The sequence below is a fragment of the Ambystoma mexicanum genome, chromosome 1q, assembly GCF_040938575.1.
Source record: "Ambystoma mexicanum isolate Mex_15411 chromosome 1q, UKY_AmexF1_1, whole genome shotgun sequence".
In the NCBI taxonomy this organism is placed as follows: Eukaryota; Metazoa; Chordata; class Amphibia; order Caudata; family Ambystomatidae; genus Ambystoma; species Ambystoma mexicanum.
In genome coordinates this window covers 891,942,928-891,968,094 of record NC_090922.1, presented here as the reverse complement: position 1 = coordinate 891,968,094, position 25,167 = coordinate 891,942,928, and the positions used below count along the sequence as shown (strand labels likewise).

The following is a 25,167-nucleotide window of genomic DNA, read 5'->3' as shown; positions in this document are numbered from 1 at the left end:
TTAAGCCGGTAGTTGGATGTTTCCCAAGGATTGGCAAATGCCCCATACTATGCATGCCATATGAAGATGATCTAGTCATGTTTAATCATACCCTTCCTGGTGCAGGTGCCATGTTTGAAATCCTAGCTGGTTTCGCTAAGGATAATGATTTAATAATGAACATGGGAAAGACAAAGGTAAGGACCATCTCGCCTAAAATAATTGAGCATATGAGCTTCAGCACCAGTTTGGGTAGGATTGATTATGTGGACACATATCCCTACTTGGGTCTCGAGGTAAGTGCCAATAAGGCCTACAGGGAAATTAAAGAGGCTAAGGGCATAAAGGCCCAGCAATTGACTGCATTAGTAAGAACTTTTTTGGCTAAGACAGTGTGTTATACCCTTGACGGAATCATTGAGCTTTATTCACAATGCTTTTGCCCATTGGTATTGTATGGGCTGGAGGCACTTTGTATGTGTGATTATAAGTGGCTAGATGGTCTAGAGGGTTACTTCTGGAAATGGTTATTAAAACTGAACTCCTCTACCCCGATGGAGTACATTCGACTTGAACTGGCGTTGGTTTTCCTGAAAGGACAACTGAAAATGAGACAGGGCTTGTTGCACATAAAAGTTACTTCTCTCCCACGTGGTGAATTAATAGCCACCCTCAGTGAGATGGAAGGTTCCCTTAATAGACAGTGTGAAATCGAATATGGCAATCTAATGGCTAGGATGTACGAGCAGATAGGATGACATCCTGACATCAAACGAGGGGCAAGGGTCCACTTATTGAACGAACAGTTTAAAAATAGAATAAGGAAGTGGGATCGGATTAACACGTATTCACATGTGTCTACTCTTACCAACTACAAGTACATAGCACATGTGACAAATACCTATCTACAAGCCCAGCGATACTAGATAATGTAGTCCCTCCTATCTGAACAAATCAGCTATTGCTGATGATATCCCTTGGCGCTAGGCGTAAGATTCTGGGAGCGGATAGGACATGTCGCATCTGTAATGTACTTGAGGCCTTAGAAACCCCGCGGCGTGTCCTTACACAGAGCACAAAGCTAGGGGCTGCGTATATGACACCACTTGGGAGCTTCGTGTATGAGTACGAAGCAATAAAACACAGATGACTTCTGGAATTATTGTATACATTCGAAATGTGAAAGAGTTAAGTTTGCTTTGTTCTGCCTGTGGTGCCTTGGGGTTACAAAACCTTGCTGATGTAAATAGTGAAAGGTCTGTTAACAAAACCTAGACCTGGTGATCTGAACAGAATATTCTGTGCTCCCATACGGAGGCGGTCACTCACCCTTCACACAGCCTATTGACCTAGGGTGCGTACCCCACTTGAATGCCCTGTATTAGTCTAATAATTATGTATTTATTGATAGCCCACGTATGGTGGTACTCGCTGATTTTATTGCATAGCTCAATGATTGCATGAGATTTGATTTTAGTAATTTTGATTAGGGGCATCCGAGTTTCGTTACCCACCTTAGCTAACACACTTATGGTATGTACTGTAATTAGGGCATGGTGAGGTGATGGTAGACGTAGATCTAGAGGCCTTAGAGGCCAGAACTTAGAATCCACACTATTGTGCCGTGACCGGTGCTAATGTGTTGGGGACAATTTAATTTAATGCAAATATGATCCCCTAATTGTGACACTATCTATGGGACGTCATGATACTTTACACCCTGGCCAGTGAGTAATTAAGTGCATTGGTGTCATTAAGAATTTACTACGGGGTGATCCTGACTTGTAATTTGTAAAATACCTGCAATTGTACATTTGCAACGTATCCAGAATTGGTACTTTGTAATTTGTCTTTTTGGCTTGTATTTGCATTTGTATTTGTATTTTCTATATTGCATTTTATTACCTGTATGTGTAATATTTTTACTTGTTGTGTTTGTAAAAGTTCTTTGAACTATACACAAACAAATAAATAATACAATTTTAATAAAATGTCTCTGTGGTGTCAATGATAACACTTTTTTAAACAATGTATTATTATGAAGACATGCATAATAATAGGCATGTATTTACTTTTCAGATTATTATTGCGAGTATCATGTGCAGTCACAACAAAGAAGATTGGACTGAGCTTTCCAAAATGGCTGAGGTAATTATTCGCTTAACATTTCTAATTTTGTTTGATGATATTTGTAGAAATAAAAGATCCTTAGACATCTTGGCTAGATTCCCTTAGTCAGCTTTATTCCATATTACACAAAGTCCCTTTTAGATAACAACTATGAACCACTGGGTCCCATCACCCAGGCCGGGGCTCTCCAACTGACACTCACAGATGTACATTCCCTCAGTCACACCAACATTCTATCATGCATTCCCAAGCACCTGCATTCACACCAAGCACATTACAACAATATTGTTCAGGCCTCACATATAACAAACGTGTTGAATCTGAAAAGCGTGCCAATATAGCTTACAGTTTCTGCCTTCCCTTTAATCACAGAATAGTGGATTCATACACATACTGAATGGAAATGTTTTGATCTTATCATTCCTTCAGCAATAAGGAAGCATTATGTTTTACTACCAGTACTTATTTTCAGTTTAAGAAAATTATATCCTGTGACAGATATCCTCATGAAATCTAATTCCACATTTGAGAGACTAAGACATACTGGTCATTACGAGCATGGCCATAGGGGGTTATCGGGCCGGTAGATCTGCCGGCCCCATTAAACCCCTACCGCCTCATTACGAGGTTCCTCGCGGGACCCGCGAGCAGACCAGCATGTTAACAACAGGCCCGTGATTATCCATCCTATCCAAGATCAGAATGGCCCGGTATTTCCTCATTCCAGGAACCCAGACAAGGTACCCGGAATGGGGGTAGCCATGCCGCAAATAGAGGCATGGCTACCTCCAAGGTCGTAATGACCTCCATAGTTAAAATGCCTTCAGGCACATTTGTCATTTGTCAGACCGGGCGTGTGCAAACTCAGAATAGGACACTCTTTATTATGCTAGGAATAAATATACATGGAATGTGTTTTTTTTTTAGTTAAAAATCTGAATAAAATGTTACTATCCACATTCATTACAGGTTTGCCGGTTCGGGAACTATGGTGCCGGTAAGCATGCCGGTACTGTAGTTCCCGGACCGGCAAACTACAAGTTGTGCTCACGGGTGCCTTTCTAGAAAGGCACCCACGAAGACAGCATGTTGGATGCACCGGCACCATTAGAGATGCTCGAACTGCATCTGGCCTGTGTAAATGCTCTGAGGTACCTCGACTCAGGATGAACTGGAATCAAGAAAAATGTATTTTTCAAGTCCACTACAGTGAAATACATAGCTTCTTTGGGAATGATACATAAAATTGTTGCAAGATTCAATGTGACTTGAAATTCTTTCTGTACCACGTCATTTTGGGGGCGTAAGTCCTGAATCATTCTCCAATTGCCCCATGTCGTTTTTACAGGGTATATCGCTGTGTTACATGGGACATAGATGGCATGATGATCCCCTGGTCCAGCAGGGCCTGTATTGTCTTTCTAATACCCTCCTCTGCCTCCTTCGATAATGGATATTGTTTTACCCTGGGCAGTACGCACCTGGCTTCAGTGTTATGCGCACAGGGGTCACCTCTTTCAGTATTCCTATTTAATTTGGATTTGTAGTCCACAACTGTGAAGGCACGTGTTGTAAGTCTTTGTCAAAAAATAGGGGTGGAGTTAATACTGCTATTTCAGAATATAGTAAGGGCACCCTCCCTACCTTCCCTCCCACCTTTACGTTCAGCTCCTCAATGTATGGAACCTTGGACATAGCCCCAGAGAATCCCTGCATGTTACAATACTTTCCTAATAAGGCAAAATGTCCCTCCATGATACATGATTTAGTTGCACCTGAGTCCACGATAAATATGAACTGTGTATTTCCTATCTCCGCCCCTACCAAAGGTTCCTCTTCAGGGTGGATGGTCGTTGACAAGACCAGACACACAAGTGCTCACTGTTGGCTGTCCTAATCAGGGTATGTGTTTGTTCCCAGAAATAAGAAGGGGTTGACTCCTATCACTGCTGCTCCTCCAAATGGAGTGGTAGCCCCACTTGTTACCCTGCTCACCTGAGCAACACCTGCTGTTGCGGATGCCATACTTGCATGTCAGCTGCTTGAGGCTGCTGATTATATGTTTGGTGTTGCCACTGGGAATATGCTTGGTTCTGATATCCTTGACTCTGTTGCAAATACCCTAGACTTTGGGGCCCATGGGGCCCTTGGCCGTGTTGCTGCGGCCCATAATTATACCCAACTGCAGACCTGCTCCTGCATTCCCTTGCAAAAATGCCCCCACCTCAAACAATGCCAACATTGGGATGGTCCAAAACCCCCTGTGTCCAAAGGCTCCTCCTCTTGCTCCTCAAAATCCCCCTCTTCCTGTCTGTGGCACTCCTTGTTGCCACTGTGGGCCGGGGTACTTTTGTCCCCTGTTCCATTTTCCTTGTCTTCCTTCAGCCAGAATGTAGCAATAGCAGCACTCACAACTTGTTGAGTACTCTCTGTCCCCTCTACCTGTACATGCGTAGACACAGGCACCTGACAGCAACCTTTGCCAATTAGTTTTCTATCAATTCTGCTTCCTTTGCCTAATGCCTCTGAGCTGTTTCCCTCTCCCACTCTTTAATCCTTTTGCAATTATGCACTATTATGCTTGGTATTTCTGGCCACCACTTTGCCTCAATACCCACAATGGTATCAAAGGCCTTCTGCACTTCAATCCTCACTTGACAATAAAATAGAAGAAGGATGTTGAATGGTACCATGGTCTTCCCATCTGAGCCCTCTACATCTCTTGCAATTTAAGAATGAATTTAGCTGGGTCCTCATTATCCGTATTGCACACTGCATCAGAGACTTGAAATCGGGAGTATATGGGTAAAGCCCTACGTAACACGTCCCGCACTTGTGCTCTAATTCCATTATACAGTTCTCCATCATGCTGATCGTCCCCCAGGGTTATACCTGGATATCCTGCCTTAACCCATACATCCCCAGACTGGTCCCCATTAATAGCAGCCATCAATCACTTAAGGTATTGCCAGGGGCATCCCTGCTGTTTGCTTTTCAAATGTGTAAATCCACTTGCTTGCTTCTGCAGTGAGCTGCAGGAGGGCCTTAATTAATTTATTCTTATCCATCTGGGGCCAGGGCACATACTGTGTTCTCCCCTCCCCCTAATGTATCAGTGGCTTCTGCATCTTTACCCCACTTCTTATGCCCTTCTTCCGGATTCCTCTTTTTCTTACTGTCGCCATTCGGTTGGTCCTATTCCTCCACATGCCCCTCCCCCACTTGCCTACTGCTTTGGGGGGTACTCTCAACTGCCTCTTCACCCCTTCCTTCTTCTTCACCCTGTTCCTCAGTGAAGGATTCACTATCGTCCTCTCTCTCAACATCTCCTACCACAGTATCTGAAATAACTCCACTTACCACCCCTTCCTTTTCGACACATACATTTTGTATTCCTCCCTGATCAATCCTAAGCAAAAAATCGCCTGATCTCCATTCTTCTGATCTGTCTTCCGGTGCCCCTACATCCCTAACTTCTCTTGAGGATTCTTGTATCTTGTTCAATTTTGTCAACAACCCTAATAACCTGTTTGGAAACTCTCTTGACCTGACACCCACAGATGCTGATACGTCAGGCAGATTTGTGTATGCGGGTGGGGGATTGGTAGGCGGTGGTGTTACCGGGGCTAAAGCAGACCTTACCACAACCAAAGGGGTCCCTATTGCAATGGGTACATAGATTGGATTGGTGTACCCTTCTGCTGGATATACTGTGAAGGGATATGATCCCCCGCACTCCTCTGGCGCCCCGCCCTCTCCTTCTCCCTTCCTGCACTTTCCATCTTTCTGTCTCTGTGCCTCTACTCTGTTCCCTTGATCTTCTGTGTCTTCAAACATACCCCAAAGATCTAGAATTTCTCTTATTTTCTGTAACTTCATCCCCTTATATTTAGCTACAAAAACATGTGTTCCAAGATGCTCTTGCAATGTGAGCCCTGCCCCGGCCATGGTCAAGGCATCCCTCTTCCTCCTGTCTCTGCAGTCCACTGCTTATGATATTTCTCTATCCTGTCATGATACAGTGGCAGGGACTTACACATGTTCTATTCATGTTCCACCCCCCCATACTAGTGATATCTATCTCTTACTGACCCCGCAAATTCCCACTGATGGGCCGCGCACGCTGTCGCTTGCTTGTAACAAGAAAAGAAAAATCGACCCCAACCCTTTTCTGTCCCCTTTCCTTGCACACATACACCACTCCATGAAACCAGCCAATACAACACCACACCATGACACATACAATTACCACCCCTTCTTTGGCCTGATCTTTATTCAATAAAACACAACCATAATTCAAATAAAATAACAAGCTAAAAAACAACCACTACTTATGCCAGGCCTATTATGAGACCACTAGTTTTATTTCTATATTCCTCCTTTAAATAATATATTGTCTTGTGATACCATCTTCCCTCCCCTTCCAAGGATGAGCTCCATAACTTACCGTTTAATGCCTTACCAAAATACCCTCTTACTAGTACAAATTTAAACAACATAGAACCCTGACCTCACCCATGTCACATCAACAACCTTGCTCCCCACGTGCTTAGACCTTTCACACTTTCCCATGCATATTTCCCCTACTTGTTATCGCTTACAAGAGTTTACTCACCAAAACTCCTCCATCACTGGTTCCAACACTGGCCTACACTCTTCTTGCAGCAGTGCCCGGGTTCAAAGTGCAGAGAGATCTTCTCTTAAAATGGCTCCTGCTATGCCGTCGGAACACAGGTTTTTCCGGGACCCGTCACTGTAGGTGGGCGGGGCTCCTTCTGGAGAATGGGTCTGGAAATGCAGGGGCACTGGGATCACGTTGGGGACACCAATTGAAGGCAAGTCCCAGAACGCTCACACCAGACAGAATATGGGAAGAAAGGCCCAAGTTCATCTTGAAAGGATAACAAGTTTTAACTCTGCTGCTAAGAACATTCTGCCGAAAGGTAGCACAAGCAAAATCTTATAAAGCAAAACATTATCATACGTGATGTAACACATAGGGTGCATTTCTGCGTGGTGGGTTGGTGTGCACCTATACAGGATCCACCTGCCCCATATGGATGCCAGGCCATTGGTTCCAGCCTGATCCGTCCGTCTTCTGTCATGTGGGTGCCGCATTGATCTTCTTTTTCTAACGTCAGAGGCCAAAAAACAAATGAATTATCCTCCTACCATACAACTACTTTATCACTCATAGTGTGCTCTTTGCAGGCCTTACAATGGGCACAAAGAGGTTCCTGGGCACTCTAACCATCACACACACACATGTCACTCACTGCCTTCCATGCCATCCGGCTCCAATGTCTCCATCCTCATTTTGAACTATAATGTATCCCTTCAAGCACCTCATTATGGACTGTGCCATGTCCATCCTCTTTGAACATCTCAGGGCTTGTTACATTGGGGTTGGTGGTCAAAGGGCACCAGGTGTGGTGGAATTCAGAGGTATCAAGGTTTAGTCAGTTATACAGGCTATAACTCGTGGACGCCTGGGGATGGGCCGGGTCATGCTTTGGCCAGTGAGAGATACCATGCACACCAGGCGCTGGTCTGTGATCGCGGCCTTGTAGGGCAAATTCCTCTCAAACATCTTTGCAACACTGTTAGAACAATGAATCAGCATTGTGACATTTGGGGGTGTGGGCTTGGCTGGGGATTTCTCTTGTCTCATGATTTGGACTAGTGCATGCAATGCTGCATTTACCACGCAGGCCTTTCCTTCTACCTATGGTTACTAATATCTACGCAAAATGGCAATGTTTCTCGACCCTTATCATGCATGTGGATAGACTATATTCAGTTATATTGGAGTAGGGTCCTGTTAAACTGGGAAGTGTTCCTCTTACTGTCCTGACTGCCCCGTGGTCCATCATAGTGCATTAAAGGCATCTCACCTCACTTTAAAGAACCTAGAGGGTAGGGTGGGGCTGCCCCGTTCCCAACAGAGTCACAGGTACGTGTATACAACTAATTAATATGCAGTTTCCTCTATTCTGGTTAATAAGAGGTAGGACATCGACCTAAATGGTATTCTCTTTTTTTTATTAGATTATGTAAAAACAAGATAATACTTTCACCTGATGAAGGGGAAATCTCTCTGGAAACACATAGTAGTAAAGAGAACACTTCAAGCATGAACCCATCTGTTTGATGTTGAATTGTTCTCAGACATATTGTAAAGTTGTCTTTGAGTATATCAATGTATTTTCAAAACACAATTTTTATGTATTGGATTATTATATGTTAATCATTGATAAATGTGCTTTACATTCTTCTCCTTTACTAAGAAAACACTTGATGTATGTGATTTGTAACATTGGACAGTGCACTTATTGCTTGGTGCAAAATCATAATTTGTTCTTTATTTTGATTTTCAAGAATTACTTTAGAATCCTTTTGAAATCCTTATTAAAATTGAGTGGTCTGTTCCTCACAAGAGTGACTGGATAATTTGTCAAGTCATTGATGAGCATAGTATGTTTAGTCCTCTCAACTATCACCATCCCCCTCTAGGGAAGGACTGGTTCTGACTTCCACCGTGTTAGGTGTCCGACCACATGTAGCAAGGTCAGGTTACATCTCCAGCCTATCTCCTAAGTCCTCCTCTTCTCCCTGACCATTATCTACATTCCCCTCCCCCACATTTGTAGGCCCCTTGCTTTATGGTCCTCTTGTCTTGGAGCCACAGATCAAATACAATTAAATCCGTATTCGGTAGAACCTGTTCTGATAATCGGAGCACTAATATCATGGGCAGCATGATTTCTTCTGTTTGCACCTGGAGGGTGGCATTAGCTTGTGGGTATATATCCATGTTCCCATTGAAGCATAGGATTTATGTCAAATTTCCTGGGTGCAGCTCTTTCAAATCAATAAGTTCAGCAGGTACTGCAATGTTCTTGCTCCTGAATACTAACAGGGCCTTGGTTGGGAAACCTCGAACACTAACGGGGAAAAGGAATTTGTGGTCAGTTTCACCTATAGTACATACTGTCCAGGCTCCCACTTCTGGTCCAGGACACAATGGCTCAAATGGTTCTTCTCTCTATTCTGGTTCATTCATTGCATCTAGCAGGTATTGTATAACAGTATGGGCAAGCCCAATCTCTATAGGTTGCTTAGGGCAAAATATTGGGCCAGGTTTCTGGATTTCCCACGGGTGTAACATTTTATGACCTCGCGAGGGGTGAAGGTCAAGGTTTCTGCCATTTGGTTAGTGTTGAGGCTCTCGTCTTGTTCTCAGGAGTCACGATGTTCGGGGATGGCTTAACTGTGGTAGGACTCTCTTCTCTCCCTAGTCCCAGCAGTCACTTTACGTCTTGCGTCCTCCACTTGCTTCTTCGGCATTTACATATCTCTGATGGTCATTGACAGTTTAGATCACTTCCTCGAGTGTGGGCACATGTATCTGCCATATAACCTTTGTGTGTTAAGGAGGCAATGAGTCAATGAACTGTTCTAATACCAGCATCACCTTACCCTCTTTATAAGTTAGTCATGCATTTATTCAATAGGTCCCAAACTGTGCATGACATTTGGCATAGGGATCTTCCCTTGACGCAAGTGTAGGTTTCTTCACCAGATTTAAAATTGTTCTCTATCCTGTCCCAGCCTCTCCAGGATGCCATGATTTAATTCTTCATGAGATGTCCTTCCATCATCCTTTGGAAAACAATATTGGCATGAAGGTATTGTAGGTCACACCCACTAGCTTGAGTCTGCTTCCACTGGTTGGTTCTTGCCTCTCATGTTTGTTCTTTTTGGCTCTTTTTCATTTTGTCAGATAGGGTGCTGAATTCCTCCTGCCTCAAGATGAGTATCATCTGACATTGGAAATTCTCAGGAAAGCTTTTATTCTTCTTGTAAAGGATCATGGATTAGGAATTCTTCTAATTCCACTTCAACTTTCCAAACATTGTGATCCAAGGAATCAGTGCTTGCTATGGCCCAGTAGTCTCCTGCCTCAGATTGCCCCTCTCTTCACACTCGGTCAAGGCAGCCTATACATTAGAGCCAGATGAATCTGACTTCTGACATCACATGTCAAAGATGGCTCAAAGGCAACTCTGTCTTCCAGAGACAGTGCAAGGGTTTTTAATGAACTTTTAGACACTGCAATAGGGACACCCTTCCCTCTCTCTCTCCTAAATGTACTAAGCCCTCTCTAACCCAGGTGCCCTTACTCATCATGTCATACTGAAGCTTCCTCCCTACTGCCTAGGTTCTGACTTAAGCTTGGTGGGAAACATAAGGGCAATGCCTTATGTGTCTGAACTCCCTCAGGGACTTCCTAAACTGACTCTACACATCAATGTTGTTAGTTAACTAAAAGGAGTTACAGGGTGTGCCTTTCAAACATACTCACTGACTCAATCTTCTTACTATCAGGCCTATGTACTCTATACCCTTCCTCTCTTTGATGTTCTCTTCTCACTACTCTCCTGCTCCCATCGCCACCCATGTTTGCTCCTTTGACCTCCTATGTTTTCCTTCTCTGTTACTCTGATCTCTCTCACTCCTCCTACCACTTGCCTACACCCTCTGATATTACTTCTCCATCCTACACCCTTTTACTTGCTCCTCCACACTACGATTCCCTCCAAAACTCTACTTCCACCTCCTTCAAACTACTACCTTTCATCCAACAACTACTCCTACTACTACTCCATCTACCTTTTACTCAAACACTGTCCAATCCTCACAACATTCACTTTCTACACCCTCTCTAATATTCTCACTCGCTATTCTTTCAAACACATTTACAACACAATACCACTTGTACTCACTAACCAATACCGCAAATCTTTCAAAGATAGGCTCTTCTCTCCAATCCACCACCCTTCCTCTTTCTGGACTGTTGGTCTGCTTCCTCCTCTGAACTCACCTGAACATCCCTTATTGTTTCCTGTCACCTCTTTAAAAATCCCCCGTCCTATGATCTGTTTATTTCTCGGGCCCTGACCAATATTGACATGTATACCCCACCCGGGATCGGTCACAACAACATAAAGCTTCAAAGAACGGCTTAAGCCCTGACATTATCTTCCATGTGGGGCTGCTGTGCTTCAATAATGGTAGCCCATAATGCAATATGAGTTCATTTTTGGGGACCATTGCCCATTTCTCCTCAAGGTAAGTGCTGTTCTGTTGAGCGTTTCTCACTCTGCTTTAAATCCTTTTTGTCTAAAATGGACATAGTGGTTTTGCTTCCATATGCACACAGACTGAGAATGGCTCACAGCCTCTGAAGCAGCCATGTAGGAGTACTGGCTACTCCTTCGTGTCTTTCTCAAGGCGACCATCTGTATGAGCATATTGCAGGACTTGGAACAGTTGCATAAGAGCTCTACTCCCCTTTTGCTGGCCGTCTCTCTCAGGCTGGGTCATTGGTCTGGATCGTGTGGGGTGCTGATGGGCTGATGTCCTGTGTGTTGTCTCTTCTCATAGTTATTGCTGCTCTGGCAGATTAGAAAAGAGTGAAGTTTGTCAGCACTTTTGTTAAGGGGCATTGAGTGATGTACGGCTACACTGCACATGTAAAGATTGGCACTTGGCGAAGGGAAAGGATTTGGGATGCTTTCAGCTGCCACTGCCCCTTTCAGAGGTAGAACTGGCTCTGGTTTCCAACCTGGCAGGCTTCTCATCTCTAGCTGAGAGAGATTCCTATGCCCCGGTGATAGGTTACAGTAGCATGCGACCTGGATGACATTGTGAGGATTCGGGAGCTCGAGCTGGGATGTGCCGAGTACGAGGGATGGCATTTGGAGCATACGGCGAAAGACTGAGCCTGGCGGGGCCCAATAGATACTACCTTTTATCTCCTTATACTTCTTAACTACCAATAAATCCCTGTTCCCATAGCATTCTGCCTCTTAGCTTTAATTGCATGTGGCGACAAGGACACAGTTAAATTCCTAACCCTGCATACTTGTCCTACACCTCACCGCATTTCAGATGTCCGGATGACTGAAGATTGAAGGTGAGGTGACTGTGCCCCACTGCGCTCCGCTGTTTATGCTTCCGGTGCACAAAAAACTCTTTAAAAAACAAAAATATATAAATGATGGGAAGCAATCAGCCTATTACGGCACAGTGTTTATGAGAACTAGATCTGAGATTTCTCTGCCACCATTTTGAGGTCAGGCAACTTTAAAGACACAGTATGGTCTTCATATGCGCACCATCATTTGAAGGTGAACCTTTATAAAAACACAAAAGGAGGCTCAGCATCCTATTTTTTAAGTGCATTTTCAGCAAACCAGTTTCAATCCCATTTTATATCACCTACAACTGCACTTAGATTGTCACATTAAGAACTTCACAAAAAGGAATCTGCTGCAACACAGATAGATTGCAGCCAATCACTGGCATTACCCACCTGGACATGGCATTCAGCAGTGTGCCCTCACCTGCTTTCTTCCTACCCGAAATAGGAGACCCAGCTATACCATGGAAGAGATGGATAAAGTGCTTCGAGCATTATGACAGTGTGATTTGTGGTACAAACTGTAGCGTTGAGAGGAGAAAATCTCTTTTGTTACATTGTCTAGGCTCTGCTGGTGAAGAGAAGATCGAGGACTTACCTGATCTTCCGGAGAATGAAGATGAAGGTCTTAATGAATATGAGAAAACTGTTAAAAAGATTAGTAAACATTATGAATAGAAACTGAGTACGATATTAGAGTGCTAAAAATTTGGGAAAGGAGCACAAGAAGAAGGAGACAGTGTGGAGCAATATATCACGAGTTTGAGGAAATTAGCCAAAACATGCAATTTCAACAACCAACTAGATGAACGGTTGAGGGATCAATTTATGTTGGAATGCAGCAGCGCCAAAGTTAGAGAAAAATTATGGTCAGAAGATGATCCCTCATTGGACACAGTTTTTATAGTTGCAAATGAAATAGAGCACACAGAGAAATGTGTCAAAATATTGGAAGATAAAATGAAAGAAATAAACATAAAGACAGAGGTCACACTTGAACCAATAAACATGCTCAGAATGAATGATGCAATTTCTTCGGTCAATGACAACACTGCCAGGAAGAGAGCATCAGACAAAATGCAAAGGCCCCTGTGGAGAGAAGACAGGATGGACATGTTGTCTTTTCATACACGGAGAAGGAACAGTCCTAGGAGGAGCAGTCCTGGTAGATGTTTCAGGTGTGACAGTGCAAATCACTATGCAGACAATCCGGATTATCCTGCTTTGAAAGGACGATCTCTCAAGATGTTGCAAGATTTGATTTGATTTAGTATTTGTATGGCGCATTTCCGCAGGGGAAACCAAGTGGCAAGCCACATCTAGGCGCAGATTTTAAAGTTATGGTAACATCAACAATATTGTAACTACTCAAGACGATCATACTTGAATAAAAAGGTTTTAAGCTGTTTTTTTAACACAATCAGAGATTCTATATTCCGTAGATAGAGAAATACAGAATTCCTTCTGTCCCCCAATGGACAGATCTATAGGTAGGAATCACCTGTAGATTTTGGGTCGTAGACCGCAGGGGTCTAATGGGGGTGTAGGTTTTAATCTTGGCAGTAAGATATAAAGTTGCCAAGCCATAGACACTTCTGAAGACCAGACACAGAAACTTGAACTGAATCTGTTGATGGACCAGAAGCCAGTGGAGCTTCCTCCTAAATTCTGAGACAGACTCTTTCCATGATAGATAAAAAACTGCAAAAACTGCTGAATTTTGTGCCACTGTAAGGCACTGCAACTGGTATTTAGGACAACCTACCAGAAAAGGCCATTGCATATAGTCCAACCTAGCACTGACAAGTGAGCCCACAAAAGTTGCTCGATCCCCTTCTGAGAAGCAGTTTCAGCATTTTCAAATGGAAATATACTGATTTAACCATCTGATTGACATACCCATTGTACCCATTGTACCCCAAATTTGATTACCGAATGCAACCTAAGTTCTTAATTGACTCTCTGTACTTTGAGATACCTCCAAATAGTGAAGGACATGGGACCATTTGGAAGGTAGGAAATTATATACAGCATTGGTCGGCGTAATTTTTTTTGTACTCTGGACTTTGCATCTGCATATCATCAAGATAAGTTACATGATGAATGAAAATGTTTGACAGCCTTCATCACACCAGAAGGACTATTCCAGTAAAGAAGAATGCCATGTTGGTTGGTTTCCGCTGCTTCAGTATTTCAAAAGATCATGCACAAGCTATTCAATGGACGTGAAGGAATCCTGTGCTTTCAAGATAACACACATTAGTTTACGCTGATAATTTGAAACTTCACAATGAAAGACTAAACAATGTTTGCAGCAAATTGCATTCTGCAGGCATGACTCTAAGATATGAAAAGTGCAAAAGCAATAGACAAGAAATAGAGTTGTTTTAAAATGTGAGGGCTAGTTTAGGATTTTGGACACCAGACATTTTTGCTTTGGACATCTTGACACTTGACAGACCCTTAGTTTTTGTTGAGGTAAGGAAATATCTCCTAGATTAGGGATAGTGAGGCAGTTTCTAACCCTTTTATTCTTTAAGACAAGTTTTTACAAATCACTATGACTCCTCTTTGTCTTCGTCTCATTCGTGGTTCCCCACAGCACATAAAACTCTAAGAATCTTAGAGACAGCTCAGGTTGTTTATTTTTGTTTGTTGTACCTAAGGACATATCTCTCTCATGAGTCTTATTATGACCCTCCTCCCTAATCTGGGAATCCATAACTCCCAGTTAGTGCTATCGAGCATTGACCCCTACTGTCTAATCACTGTCAAATACTGCAGGTAGTTCTCTAAGCGCCTTCTACCTAAACTCCCTCAGAGAATTCTTAACTGTTCCTACTGTACAAGGGTTAGTTTTCAAATGGGGAATTGGGATAGTCTGTTGCACTTACATTGTTGAATGAAGGCTGATTCATACATGCCCACAATCCCTTATTCTCCATTACTCTTACCAGCTCATTATCCTCTTTACTCTCCCCACCAATTGTCTGTCCTTCCGATGTTTTTCTTGAATCTACCCACTCCATTATTGCTCTTCTCTGCTTCTAATCCCCTCCTCTGCTTCAAATCCCCTCCTCCAAAATACTATAGCCCTCCTCTACGCTATGGGTCCCATCCTCTCATCCACTCCTTACACTACTATTTGTACTCACTCACTACACATATAGGCACTATCACACTGCAGAACCCCTTTCACTTCTGAGAAAATGCCTCACAAGCTCCAAGAATCTCCGCCACAATTGACTGCTCCCTTTTCCTCTTGCTAGTTTCATGGTCATCTTCCTCCTATGGCCTCTCTTGAAATACCCACACTTACTGCTTCCTGTCGTCCACTGCTTGCATCTACTCACTTTGTGAGGACTGGCCACATCCTCTCTACCAGGGCAAGTATGTGCAAAGGTAAATCTTGAAAAGGGGCAAAGCCCTGTGTGAAAATTGGCCACCTCTTCCTGGCTAATCGGGACCTGCCTTCCACACCAGGGCAAGTATGTTTGGTCCCTGGTAATCCAGGCAGTTTTCATGTCCATACATGGGTTCACCGCCTCCCTCCAGCAGCTCCACAAATTCGTCTGGTCTGGTGCGCAGATCTGCAGCTTCTCTCTATCTGGGCCACCTACTATTGGTGCCGCTGGCATTCAGTGGCTGTGCTTTGGGTCTCACAGGTTTAGTTTAGTTTATTTGCTTATATGGCACACTGAACCCAGGGGTATCTAGGCGCTCTTTGCTTGAAAATACAACAATTGTTACATAATGGTACTGGTGTGACAGGGACACGCAGTGATCACATACGTTTGAAAACAAAAAACAAAAAATATACAAAGTAGCTATTTGACTTGCGTTACAAGTCAGAATCAAATGAAGTTTAGCAAGAAAAACACAAAATTCTATAGAGCTGTGGATATAGGGATGAGTCCTATGGAAGGTAGGCACCTATTGTTACCTATCTAGGCCTGGGTTGTTAAACATAGTGTATACATGAGTATGTTAGCAGTGAAATTGACACAACCTTAATTGAGCAGGGAGAAAAGCCAGGTTTTAACCTTATTTCTAAAGAACAGGAAGGATGGTTCATCTCTTAAAGCCAGCGGCAGAGAGTTCCAGGTCTTAACTGCAAACACCGGGAAGCCAGACCCACCTGCTTTGAGCAGCTCAAACTTGGGAATGTTAAGGCAGTGTGTGTAGTTAGCTGTGGTTGGTCTGGAAGATACCTTTCTAGAGAATTTATCGTCCAGGTATTTCAGGTCCGAGTTTGACAGACATTTATGGGTGATCATTAAGGATCTGAATGTAATCCTGTCGTGTATTGGTAGCCAGTTATTGTTTTGTCTAGCTTGTGAGAGGTGGTTGGAGCAACAAATGTTTGGAGCCGCTCTGAAGGTGTGATTTTGCAACACTTGTAATTTATTTAAATTTAGCTTACTGGTGCCTAATTATAAAGTGTTACAGTAGTCCAATATAGAAAGTTCTGTTTGAAGGGAAGGATTGGACCAAGCAGCGGCTTTGGGGAAAAAAGAAGCTGTTGTAGTAAAATGAGTAGTTAGAATAATGTGGTCAACTAAATGGAACACTGCCAATTGGTCGAGTAGTAGGAGTAAGGCAGGCTTTCCAATATCTTTGGCTTCATCCATCTGGGTTATTAAGTCCAAGAGAGCTGTCTATGAGCCATGTCTGGGTCAGAATCTGGATTGCCGTAGGCCGAGAAGATTATTGGCTTCGAGGTGGCTCTGTATTTGGATATAAGCTGCTTTGTCCAATATTTTCTAAAGAAAAGGAATAGTTGTTATCGGTCTGTAGTTCATTCAAATGCTAGTGGCTTGGTTGGGATTTTTGATGAGAGGCATGACCCATGCATCTTTAAGATTATTTGGGACGGAGCACAAAGCGAAAGAGGTATTAATGAAGGATGTGATAAAAGGAGCAAAATCCTTAGCCCCCTCTTTTATGATTGTGGCAGGACAGATGTCTCCCTGACATATAGACAGTTTAAAGCTAGCAATTATGGCTTTTACCTCTTTGGTAGTGACTGGTGAGAATTCGAATAGGCTGTAGGAATTGAGGGGAGAAGAGTGGACTTTGTGTGTTTTGGCACTGAATGCCAGGCTACGTTTTTTAGCTTCAATTCTTGCTTGTAATAGTGTGATTTTGTCTAGGCGGACCTTTTGGATGTTGGTACACCAGAGGGCATCTTTATTGCACAAGTCCGGAGGGGAGATAGATGACTCCAGCTCTTTGAGGATGGTGAAGAGTTCTTTGGAGCTGGACTTGTCGTTTTGAATTCTCTTATTAAAGATGTCCCTTTTGGTTTTCAAGATAGCAGTTTTATAGGTGTTTGAGGCAGTGATATAATTTTCCTTATTCTGAACTGAAGGTTTTTTTTTCCGATAGCTTCTGCACATCTTTTGGACTTATGTAAGGCTTTCAAGTCTAGAGAGAACCATTTGTTTAAATGTGCTGTAGGCTTGGTTTTTCTCGATTTGAGTGGAGCTATTTGGTCTAAAGTTTGAAGTAGGTCCTGGTTATTTAAGTCCACTAGGTTGGCTGGATCCATGTCTGAATTCTTGTGTGGGCTAATAATGGGTTGGAGTAGGGTGAGTAAGCTCTCCAGGGTGATCAGGCGGTTGTTTCTAGTTTAGGCAGGTGGAGCTTGCTGACAAGTAAGTGGTCGGCGGCAGACATCATGCACATGGGGAATTTGAGAGGATTTTAGTGTTACAGTTGAAGTCAGCTACTTAATCCAGGGTTCTGCCTTTGCTATGCATAGGATCAGAAATGTGTAGTGAGAAGCCTAGTTCTGTGAGAGAGTTTTGTAAGGCTGTAGCATTGGCATCTTGGGAGTCGTGTAGACATAGGTTCAGATTGCTCAGAAGCAGGATTTCAGAACTAGGTTTGGTGTACTGGGTGAGGGGGTGTGTGATGTCTTCCTCAAAAGAAGAAAGATGGCCAGACGGTGTATACAGAAGATGGATAAGTAGTGTGCGATTAGCTGAAACGGGAAGTTTTGCAGAGAGGAGCTCTCTGATGGAATTGGTTGGCTAGCGCCTTCTCTGATGCAAAGTTGTTTTTTTAGCAAAGAGAGCAAGTCTGCCACCTCTACTCATTGTCCTGTTTGCTCTAATGATTTTGTAGTTTTTGGGAACTGCTTGCAAGAGTGAAGGTCCTGCTGCTGGGTGAATCCACATATCTGTGACTGCTAAAAAGTCTAGGTGGTTGGCTGAGATGAAGTCTGCTAGTCTAACGCATGAACAGTCAAAGACCTGGCATTGATGAGAGCTCCTTCATATGGGAGGCCTTGGTCGATTCATGGGGTACTGAAAGGATGGGCCTAGGAGTTTGTAAAGGCACAATATTGTTTGTCTTGTGGAAGTGGATATTGACTGAAGTTGGTTTAGTCAATGGAGTCTTGTAGCTTATGGAGAAACAACAAGGGGGATGGACTAGTAGACAAGGCAAAGATGGCGGGATACACAGACAATTTTTAAACTTGGTTTATATTCCCAAGACTTTTAATTTATTAAAAAAAAATATGAATCTAAAACAATTATTAAACATTCAATAAAACATTGTGGCTCATTCATTTTCACTCAATCACATTCATACTGTCATCACCAACCTCTCATAAACATTTAGTTCTTTGAAAACTGGTCTATACATAAAGGAACAGTCATGTATCTGTTGCGTCTTTGTACATTCACAACTCGTAAAGAGAAGTCCACATCACTTTGGGGTACCACAAAAGTCTGTGTTGTATTGATCCCACAGATTCTCACGTTGACATGTGTTCCAGTTGCTCCCAACGAGCATCATCAGTAGTACTCTCTTTGTATGGCAACCTTCTTCAGGACAAACAACCAATTTTCTGGCACATATATTAGCTTGAAGGCCACCATCTCCTATCCAATGGACACAGGAGGTGAAAAATGAGATGTTTCCAATTCAGCACATCTCAATTGAAATCTTGAGGATAATTGTCCTCTGATTCAGAGCAGGAATAACCATGTATCCCAATATCAATCTGTTTTCTTTTCAGAAAGTTTAGGTCAGATTGGAGTTCTGTATTGCAAATGCTTCCCTCCTTGATCACTTTCCCTTGGTGCAGGATGAGATCCAATCTCACTTTTACATGGATCTCTCGCCTTCCATCTGTGGTCTCCCTCTCTGTATGAACCGCAGCATGTGCAGTCTGCAAGACCACAGATGGAAGGTGAGAGATCCATGTGAAATGTGCAGGCTGAGATCCATGTAAACGCGAAATTGGATCTCAGCCTGCACCAGTAAGTAAGGTAAGGCTTAATTAAAGTGAGCTCAAAAAGTTCTCATGAGGAGATGTTTTGGGAAGGGTTGGGCAGGAACTTGGCGGGAATGGCTTAGGGATTAGCATGGCCATGGCAGTCAATGGGTGGGCAAATAGCCAAACAACACCTTACAATCGTTGCGTCCCTCCTCATATTACATTTCGCTCGAGCTGCACTCTAATGCAATAGTTTTGGCCTGTAGGTACCTAATAGCCCAAACTAAAACTGTACAACATTTCATGGGGGCCATTTGTTTGGGACAAGGATTCTCTGCTGATTTGCAGACCCATTTCTGTACAGCTTTATAGAAACAAAGCTTGCCTTTGCTGCCTGTTTCATGTTGATTATTTGGTAATGATCTGCAGGTATCTGCATTATATCCTGTAGATGTGTAAATCATGACATACAAACTTGTATTATAAGGATGCCATACCCTAAATACTACCTCTAGTAAGCACTGTGTGTCAGTATGTCAACATTTGGTAATGTTATATGTGTTAATATCAAGGATGACGTGTGTTATATGTAATGCCACGTGTGTCAATAAATGTGTGTGTTTATTTCAGCCTAAGTAGGACCTATGACCTTTCAACTATAGCTTTTCAGTGCATTTCAAAGTTGTTTTTACCAGAAGTTATTTTATAATTTTACTGCATTTATTGTCACTTATCAAAAAGCAGTCTTGCACATGTAACTTAACCATAATGTCTTATTTCATTTAATGTGTGTGTGTGTGCGCTTACATATATATGGCTTGCATAGAAACAAAGTATATCACCTGGTAAGATACAACATATGCTTCTGCATTTCCCTATTGAACATCTGCAGACAATTATAGATCGGTAGGTAGTTCTGCCCCACAGGTAGGAAAATGCAGCTTCATGTGATCAAACCAATGAGGGTAACACCTCTGGGATTAGGAGAGGTGAAATTAAGCATAATCAGTAAATGGCTTTGTAATCTCGAACACTAGGGCCATGTTATACCTGTACTTACCTAATTGACCATGACATTGTGTATGGCGCCCATAGTGGGCATGCGCTTTATTTCTTTAATATGACTAAGATGAATGGCTTCATCATGCTGTTTGCTCTCCTTGCTATAAAACCAATATGCTTAGTATTCTTTTCATCACTAATCGCTGTCAGTGTAAAAACTAAATACTAAACCTTCGCCGAGGATTGGTTTTAACAGCTTTCAAACTTTATGGTCGTGCATATGTCCAAATACTGTATGCGACCTGTCAGTGGAAGGATAGTTTCATGTGTATATTGTTTTTAATTCTATGATATGTAATTGTTTTTAGCTGATTATATGGATTGAGTATAAATATTTGGAATCAATTACAATCACATCTCAGTCTTTCAAACGCATTGGTATGGTAATAAACATTTACAAATGGGATCATTGTACGCAGCTGTAGAAATCCTGAAAAACCGGCAAATCAATTATGTTTCCTTTTTGCAATTTAATTTGAGTTCATGCAAAATGGGTAGTAACTCTAGAACATATATCATTGTACATATTTTACTTTGGAGTAGTACAGTATAATATAAACACGTGTATTTAACAGGAGATATGTATTAAAGCTACAAAGATGAAGTCTGTTTTTAATTTCATCTCATTTGTAATCTTTTAGTATCTATTTTGCACAGCTGGAAGAATTTCACATGTGTCCTTTGAACACTGCAGGTAGTAATGAAAATCACATTTCAGATTTTACTTTACGTGTGCCTGAATAGTTGCTATGTTGTACCATTTTTTTGCGTGACGCCCTTGAGCTGATCCTGACATTTTCACTGTTTATGCTTTTCAATTGTTAACCCATTCTTATAATGGGACAACTGCTAGGGAGCTGTATCAGTTTTGTGCTTAACCCCATCTCCTACTAAGACCCAAAGCACACTTAGCTGGACTTCTGGACCTTTTTCTTGTTCTCCTGAATGAGGGGAGCTGTTTTCCCTTCCTCATTCTTACTTGCTCTAACCATAGGAACTTTGTTCTTTATGTTTTACCTTATTTTATGGAGTCTTGCTTTCCTCCATTTCTCTTAAAAGCAACCGTGTTGCACTTTTGCAGCACACCACACCCTATGTGCAGTGTTGCTGGAAACTATTTGAGTTCCTTTTAGATTCTTACATTTTTCCTTGGAACAGAAGCTCCAAAGCTGAAGAACGACAGAGGAGCTCCAAAGAGGACAAACCCTTCCCTTTAGCTGGTGGGACCAACCAGCCCTAAAACATACTACAGATTTAGCCATCCCCCAGCGTGTTGCTGCAAACCGTGAATACCAGGGCACCTCCAAACCAATTGCAGTGCAACGTCTTTGCAATGACAAATACTCCCAGAATTTTGGTGTGCTCCAGTTGGACCTCCAGAGGCACAATCCCACTCATCTCTAAGTCCCCTCACCAGAGTGCAGGACTGCAGAATCAACTGGGGTGTAACCATTCACTCTTTTAGCTGATAAAACGGTACCATAACCACAGACCAGTGTGGGAGACCAAAGAAATCCTAGCTGAGTTTCCTTTCTCGTAACTGATGCTGTGACATCCCATTCAGAGTCCTTTCTTTCATCATCAGACTGAGGAATCATGAGACTGGGTCTTTCGCTGCCGCACAGGAAAAAATCCAGCTGCATTTTCTTCAACCACCTAATATACTATTGGGCTGAAGGTAGAACTTACTTCAAGCTGAGTCGCTCCAATGTGACTGGAGTGCGATATCAGGTGTTTGGGTGTCCAGCCATACCATTTTCCCAGGCTTAACATCGTGTGATCTTTTAGAGAATCATTTGCAGGGTCCTTATTAACTGTTTTATCCTACTAAATCATTTTATTTAAAGTAACTAAAGTATCCTGAGGAACCTTGCTTTTTCTGCTGCTGCAACTAGACATATTTTGGGACATTTGGAGCTATTTTCTTGATGTGTATGGTTAACTTTGAACTTTGCCTCAAAAACTGTGCATCCCTACTGAGGTTACTTGATGTTATGTTTACTAGCCTGTATCTTCCTGCCATGGACTTGATGAATTCCTATGTCTGCTGTATGGTTTGTTATGAATGTTGATTTCAGTTCTGGCTTTTGGTATTTCTTCTTTTCCTCTCTTTTTTCTCCTTCTCTCTTTTTCCTCAGCTTTCTCTTTTCTGTATGATATATCCTGCTAATTACTGATGAGTTGTTTAATATGTTTTGCCTTTAATTGACTTTTTATATGATTAATTGTTCCCCATTAGCCATCCGCTTCTATACTTGTTGTTGTGATAATAAAAATGTAAAAAAAAAAAAAAAGACTTTGCTCCCATCCTACACCGACTTTGATGAACTCTTGACTAGTTAGGGATTGGACTGCTAAAGCAGTAAAATCCTTGCAAATGTTTGCCAAGAAGTAATTCACTGCTCCCACTACTAAATAACTTCCTTTTCCTTCCTACATGCTTTGTCTGAGGGGCTTTGTAAATTAATTAAACTGTCATTTCACTGTAGCAAATATGGGTGTGCGCCGCTACTATATAAATAATGGATCTAGAATTATCAAAATAATCAGGATGAGAGATCCAATCGATAAGATGTGTGGTGCTGAACAAATCAATTTATTTCAGGCACAGATTTTTTCTTCTTAATTAGTTTACACAACTTTCGATAAGCACGAAAGTGAATGATGATGGACGACGGACAGGTGTAATCATTTACAGTGGGAATACAAGGTAAGTATCAACCTCTTGGTTGTTGAAGTCAAAAGACTCCACCTAATTCCACAAACACATATGACAGTCTGGAGGACTTATATTTCAACAAAAAGTGCACCCGGGACTGAAAGTGGTCCAGGGCGTAGTAAACACAGGGTGTACACAACACTATATACAAGAACATAAACAAAGAAGGGTTTTCTGTTGTGTCATGGGGGATTGACACGGGTGTGTTTTGGCCATAGGAGGCTGGGTTGTAGCCTGGTTGGAGGTTGGCCTTCATCAGAATGAACACCACTTGGTGGTGCTGTCCATGGTATCTGTGGATAAATGAGGCTTGTCAGGATCTCGGGATATAATTGTATTGTTTACAAGATTTATTAATAAAGGCTTACTGGAGCCGTCCCAAAAAACAGCTTGCCTGCTGCTGCGATAGCAGTGGTGAGACTGTAAGTGACCAATCCTTGAATTGTTGCTGGATTGTTGGTGCAGGACTGCACTATGAGTAAGCCGTGGGTTCCTGAGTTCTGAGCTTGTGTCAGGATACCGGAGGCTTTTTTGGCAGGGCCTGGAGGGACCCTGATCTGCAAAACAAATATATAACAGGATGTGAGGAGTCAGATGACTACGACCTGGTTGAACAAGGGTGTGCTGGTGACCATCCTCAACAACTGTTACTGAATGGGGCAACCATCCAGCAAGGGGACAAGGTGGTAGGCAAATCTTGGTGGTCAGTATTCGTGTTTAGACTGGATCCATTACAGTGGGTGTTTGGTTTCTGGACAGGTGTAGCACCCATCTTAACACTAACTGTAGCGACGTGTGTGCTAGTGGAGTGTTAGGCAGGAGTGCGCAGTGGGTTGAGTGCCTGAGTATAGAGTCGTGGTCCAGTTGCGGTGTCAAGACACGGGACAGTGATTGGGTGGTCCAAAAGCTGTGACTCGCTATGCATTATACTAGGCTAGCGCACTGTTTCACGTAGTTGGCGGCTAGAACAATTTTTGTGCGTGCCTAACATGGAGAATTTTTAAAGGCGGATGGAATGCTGTGTGGCAACATGTCTGTCTGACTAAACGGGCAGTGAGCTAATCAAAATCGAAGCGCTGTGGTAGCTGATTGTCAAGGGCTATGCCTTGTGTATGTACAATACATTGATATTTTAATATAACGTCCAGTCTGTAAGAGTTAATTATACTTAGCTACAGCTCACATCTTCCTCGTAAGATAAGCCTGGCTGTTCTGCCATTCTACCAATCCTCTGGGCAGTACAGACTTATACGAGTTGGGGACCTGTGTACCAAGGAATAGTTTAATAGATTCTTACCTTCAGTTGGACTTCAGGAAAACCCCCCTAACAACAACCATAGCTACACACCTAAGAATCCCCAGAGATATAGAACAACTTTTTCAAGGTGTCCTACATGACGTATGGGGCCCGAAAAGCTAATTACAAAACAAGGTATTCAAAAAATTAATTCACAGCTGTTGCCTGCTCTCTAATCATGTGATGTGTCATTTTTCTAGGTGATAATGGTCCCTTCTAAATGAAGGAACATATACACATGTATGCGTTAAGCTGTATTTTGCCGGTCATGTTGAAGATACAGTGGAAAAATATATCAATAGTGAGGGAGTGTCTTTATGGGATGAACCCACTAGTCCATGCCCTGCAACATTCCTGTGCACTGCTTGCATCAGAAACCACAGAATGGCCGCTGGAAAGCAGTATGCGGGATAAAATCACTGAAAAGTGCGCAAAGCAAACAGGAAAAATCAGCTGCCAATCCACTTTTGCCTATGTCAAAGGTAACACAGGAGACCACTGCCAAAACACAGAGCTGCTTGAAAATCCGTTTTTCTTGGCTGTTAAATTTGCAAAAATCATGGTTCCCAAACCTCACAAAAGATCCAACCTCCTTGTTGGGTGTTAAACATCACTTTACTTCAAGAATCCACCTAAGTACAATGTCATCAGAAGTACATTTATCAGAAGAAAATCCACATTGAAGGATGCTTGCTTGGGAGAATATGTCCACCAATGGGAGCAATACCGCTGCTCTCCTGTGTCAAAAACTGGCAATTCACTTA

The 25,167-nt window shown here is 42.5% G+C and overlaps 1 protein-coding gene across 1 annotated transcript in view; it reads left to right on the top strand.

Moving 5' to 3' along the window:
- DPYD (dihydropyrimidine dehydrogenase) overlaps positions 1–25,167 on the top strand; it is a 3,651,715-nt gene that overhangs the window by 2,468,604 nt on the left and 1,157,944 nt on the right. Inside the window, exon 15 of the mRNA XM_069641531.1 lies at positions 2,059–2,127. Within this exon, the coding sequence (XP_069497632.1) occupies positions 2,059–2,127 (69 nt within the window). The remainder of the gene's footprint in view (positions 1–2,058; positions 2,128–25,167) is intronic.